The 5641-nt window shown below is 33.3% G+C and overlaps 1 protein-coding gene across 1 annotated transcript in view; it reads right to left on the minus strand.

Annotated features, from left to right (window-relative positions):
• Positions 1-3830, minus strand: part of LOC106462780 (synaptic vesicle 2-related protein-like) — a 54984-nt gene extending 51154 nt beyond the window's left edge. The window contains exon 1 of the mRNA XM_022390118.1: positions 3678-3830. Coding sequence (XP_022245826.1) covers positions 3678-3807 — 130 coding nt within the window. The 5' untranslated portion in view covers positions 3808-3830. The remainder of the gene's footprint in view (positions 1-3677) is intronic.
• Between the last annotated feature and the right edge of the window lie 1811 nt (positions 3831-5641).

Raw genomic sequence — 5641 nt, forward strand, 5'->3', positions numbered from 1 at the left:
GTAATATTAATCACTTAATCTGTAATATAAACTATCTGGTATGTAATATTAATCACTTAATCTGTAATATAAACTATCTGGTATGTAATATTAATCACTTAATCTGTAATATAATATCTGGTATGTAATATTAATCACTTAATCTGTAATATAAACTATCTGGTATGTAATATTAATCACTTAATCTGTAATATAAACTATCTGGTATGTAATATTAATCACTTAATCTGTAATATAAACTATCTGGTATGTAATATTAATCACTTAATCTGTAATATAAACTATCTGGTATGTAATATTAATCACTTAATCTGTAATATAAACTATCTGGTATGTAATATTAATCACTTAATCTGTGACGTATGTAACATAATCTATGGATATCTCAGTTATCAAAACTGGAAGACATTATTTTACCAACAATAATGAAAACAATGGGTCTAACATATTTTTCAGTTTATATGATGTAGATTATCTAGTATTTCTATTTCTTTCGTTCAGCAAAACTACATGCTATTGGATATTTTAGTTTGAGACCATTTCTGTAAGACTAAGGTCAACTATATCATTGCAAAGAGTCTAAGTAAAAACAAAACCCCATAAAATCCAAGGTTCTAAATGAAAGCGAGTGAGAGAATAAGAGACTTCAAAAATAGAATAAACTATGTCGGCATACAACAGAAGATTAGTACATAGAGTAATGTCCCATCTATAATAATAAAGATAGGAACGTTTATCAAGAATTGAAGGATGTACGTCTCAGGACGTTGTCTATCATCTATATCTGATTCCTGGGGTAACTACACCCAGTGATTAAGCATGAGTTTCCATGACATTACTGTTTTTGTCTTGGTATTATTTTCAATGTACAGTCACTTTACCCATTTACTGACTAAAATTTTTGCACTTCAGTTAGTGATAAACACATTCACTCCACATATTCCTGTAGACACTATGATACATCTGCACAGTGCAGAAGACCATAGTATATTCGATCAGGATATTTGGAGAACAACTAGTTGAATGTTACTCATTTATGTGATACACAATCTTGACATATTTTAGGTGCTCAACCCATTCACTTAGAGCAGGGTTAACAAACTCAGCAAACATACGTTTGACAGTCTGTACCACCCATTCAGAGAAGTCATTAGGTTGAATATGATATAGTGAATTGGGCATCTTCACAGCTCTCAATGCTCAACACAGTCTATATAAACAACTGACTATAGTAGTTAGCTCCATGAATAATGTAAATCTTTTTCAGGTGCCCTAAAGTATGATATCCATTATTCAGCCAATACATTAACAATGCCCTGCATTAATGTATCAACCAATGGATCAACACCTCTTTTCAGTTTTAGGCAGAGAACAAGATACATCCAAAACAATTCTATTAAGATGGGAGCCATCCACCCTCTATCTAAATTTTCCCTGGAATGGTCAACTTTCTTCTGTGTAGTACATTGAGTGCAGTGTCTACCCCATCAGTCAATATATTTAAATGAATTTGGCCAGAAAAACTGCTTGGATACAATATTTCATGGCACCCCCTAGTAACATCCAGTCTTTGCATCATGCAAAGTCTGAATAATTTCCTGCCTTAGGGCACTAGAGACTACTAACTTCATCACATGTTGACTAACCTATCTTAGTGATTCATGACAATAGCATAATATGCCATCCTACACTCGTGGCCGTCTAATAAAATTGTCAGATTTTGTGAGTATCAGTACTATGTTTTCCATATTGTAATGGACACATGCTACCTTGTTTCATGGCAAGTAATTCTTAATCTGGCTAAGGGTCTTTTAGTTGCTCATCCCTCTCTCCTGAAAAAAAAGGATCATGACTGGTCACCTGTGATGATCACCCAAACATATAATTGACACTTATGGTTTGACATCACTACTACTGCAACATAATGTTAAGGATGTAAACATTTAATGGATGGATATTGTCTCGCGGATTGATGAGATAATACATTGGAATTTCCATGCTGCTCACCTGATCAACGCTTTACAATGAAGTTATTCCTTTGTAGCGTAGTTTTCCAATATACAATCGTACCTTTTGTGTTCTTAACTTAATTAGCCATTCCAGTGATGCATAGTTCATTTAAATGATGAACTCTCATCCATAGAAGTTAAAGTAGCAATGTTTGGCAAAAAATACAGTTGTTATCAATTCTTTTTTGTCATACAATATTGGTGTTCAGTAACAATTAACATATAGCTCACATATGTATTCTTGTGATTCACAACATCTTGTACCTGTGACAGAATTGTACTAATTCTACTATCACTAGTGTCTACATCCAGAATAGTTGTAAAATAATGACAAGGATAAGCCAGTTCCACTGTGTTAACCAAGGCTCATGTCAAGATCTGGAATGTATCTTAATATTCTTGCCTCCATGTAAAGCATGCATAAACTTTGAATAATGCAGACAGTAGTGCTATTATCTTGGAGCAATTGCCCATAGTCCCTCAATAATACAATATGAAACCAAGAAAACTTTAAATTTATAGTTTATTAGAAAGTATAAGGGCAAACTTTTACCACTGTGGTATTTGCAGAATCAGTTGACACTTCACCTTTACCAACTATGAAACCAAGAAACTGCATTTCTGTGCAAACCAGCTCACACTTTCCAGATTTAAATTTCAAGCCTGTATCCTTGATGTACTGAAATAACATTCTCAAGTCATCAACAGCAGTCTGGAACATGTGACAAAGGAAACATATACCTTCCACATCAGTAGTAAGGTTGGCACTTCAGACTCACCCCCAGAGGGCGCCACATATTGTAATGTTAAAATATTAAAATATTTGTGTGTGTGTGTGTCGAGGGAAGGGAGGGGTGATGTCATCAAAGATGACGAGTTTATAATTCGAATTTTGTCACCAGATGGCATCATATGTGTGTGGTCATCTAGGATGAATAAATCATAGTTCCAAATTTTGCTACCAAAGTAGCGTTGCTAGGCTACCATGAGAAGAGGCCATAATGAATGATTACATAATAGTACCACATAGTAGAGAATGTGTTTCTAGTCAGCCATGACTTATACATAACGTGTCTCAGCATGTCGAGAAATACTTGTTTGCTTTTAATGCGTTCCCTGTCTATATGTGTCTAATAGATTTGTTATATTTACACCATTATATGAGTAAATATTTAAATATTCCCTAACGTTTGATATGTATGGCACTTTACAAGTCTTGATTTGTATATTGAAGGTCAGTTTTAAACTATAAGTACAGTGCTCGGTTGATTTAGTTTTCAAATGTTTTGTATAATTTCTAAAATAAAGAAAACTTTGATTACTTGTGTAAAGTGAATATTAGTTAGAGTTTATTATTATAAAATTACTATAGTAACCGATGTTTTTTGTTGCGAACACTGAATTGTAATCAAAACTTTAATCACATGGTCCTTGGACTAGCTAGCCAGTTATTGCAAATAGACTTTGTCATTATAATCCTATGGATTTTCTACCAAGCCTGTCAGTAGCCTTGAATATCAAACACTTCGTACTATCGTGCTTTAATTTTAATTCTTCGAAATATGCTCTACTTCTACATAACAACTCAGTCCATATGTGCAAAAAAAGAATACATAGAAAACTCATTGTATAGCTTTGTGCTTAACTTCAAACAAACAAATACCCTACCTTGGTGGTGATGTGATCCGTTTTCACCATAAGTATAACTCGCAGTTTCAGAAGATGCCCGTAATTCAGTTCCTCCGTTCTGAAGTAAGCTTAGGTTATCGTTACTCGAGTTTGAAAATGTACGATTCATACTAACAATAACGTATCTTCAGGTGAAGCGTATTTTTCAAATGCGAGAGGACTGTACTTTTGGATCAAAATACATGGTCGCCCTTACAGTAACAGATGGTTCTCATGTATAATTGAAAACAACTTTCACAGGTGTAATTCCAGCTGACTTCAAGTGACACGAACTGTACCTAATAAGATGAGCTTAAAACATAATGGCGTACCAGTTTGTGACTACGTGAAAAATGCGGACAGCTTTCCCTTGATATTCGGTTCAAATAATTTCCTGCTTGTTCTTTTAAAGATTAATCTTTATATGAAGTCTAAAATGCAACTATATTCTCCTTGTTCTTATCATATGTGGTATATCTTATTTTCAACAATTATAACACCTCCTAAAAGATAGAGATAATGTGAAGACGCCATAAACATCTCAGAAATAAATAAATGTTATGAAGATACCTTACTCTCATGTTTGAGTAGACTGATAATATGTATCAACAGTTCCTAAATTAAAATTCAAACCACTGTCTTCATTTTAAAAAATCAAATTTCTACAGTTGCATAATTATATATTTTTAAGCTTTTTGTGTTTTCGAGGGTATATTTTTATATTATGTTTAGACATAATGGGACAGCAGTAAGTTTACAGACTTACAATGCTGAAATCCGAGGTTTGATTCAATGCAGTGGACAGAGCGCAGATTGTTCGCTATGTAGCTTTGCGCTAAAACAACAAGAATAACAATAGACATGAAACTTATTTAAGGTATTCGAAACATCGAGCAGTCGTGCAAGTATTTATTGAACGAGAGAATAGTTATATAATAAGAGTAGAAGACTCTTCAGAAAGAGAAATAACACAAAAATAAATAGAAGAAACGTATTTTGACGTATTACACTTTTGTCGTCTCTGGTTTCACTATTCTACCATCGCTGAAATCACCAGTCAATACCAAGACCTGATGTTGTTCAAGAACGTCACAAGCAGCATCACGCCATGTTTCATACAGGAATGATGTCAATACTGCTTTCATGTTTAACCTACGAATAATGTCAATACTACCTTGTTCTTAGACTTACTCATGATGCGGTACCTGTCTTTTGAAAATGGGATATGTAGAATGATGTAGAAATTATTTCTAAATTTTTAAGGTCCATATTAATATTTGAAAGTATGTGTAGTTTTCACTTTCCATTTTACTGTCTTTTTTTTCCACAATGTTTCCAAAAAAAAAAAACCTAACCTAAATTCATTTCATTGTATTTCCAGTACTCCAATGACGTCTGCGTGTATGTGTATAAATATTGTTGTTATCAATAACAGAACATTTTAATGTGCATTTATTATGATTTTGAGAAAATGAGGTTGTTCAACTACTTTATAGGGTTTTAAATAATAAAAGCTCAAGTTTTAATTCACTAAAATAAAAGTAAGTTTAATAAATGCTCTTTGGACTTATTTTTTACGAACTCAAAACTTGTTGCAACAACCTTGAGCTCTGCGGACTTACAACGCTAGAAACCAGGTTTCGATACCCGTGGTGGGCAGAGCACAGATAGCTCATAGTGTAGCTTTGTGCTTAATTCCAAACAAACCAAAAGCAACCTTGAGCAAGATACACAAAAATCTTCGTATAGTAATTTAAAACTTATCATATTGAATATGTGAATAAGCATTTTTGAAAAATAAACAAATATATATTAGTAAAGTCCCCGATGAAATGTCATGGGTGCAATCGTATTGTTAACTGTAAAACACTTTACCCATAAACATAATTTATAGTGAAAATTATGCCACCTCACAGTTTTAAATAATGTGGTACTGATCCTCTCGCCCCCCAGTGGCACAGCGG

Source organism: Limulus polyphemus, unplaced genomic scaffold (assembly GCF_000517525.1).
Source record: "Limulus polyphemus unplaced genomic scaffold, Limulus_polyphemus-2.1.2 Scaffold1248, whole genome shotgun sequence".
Classification (NCBI taxonomy): domain Eukaryota; kingdom Metazoa; phylum Arthropoda; class Merostomata; order Xiphosura; family Limulidae; genus Limulus; species Limulus polyphemus.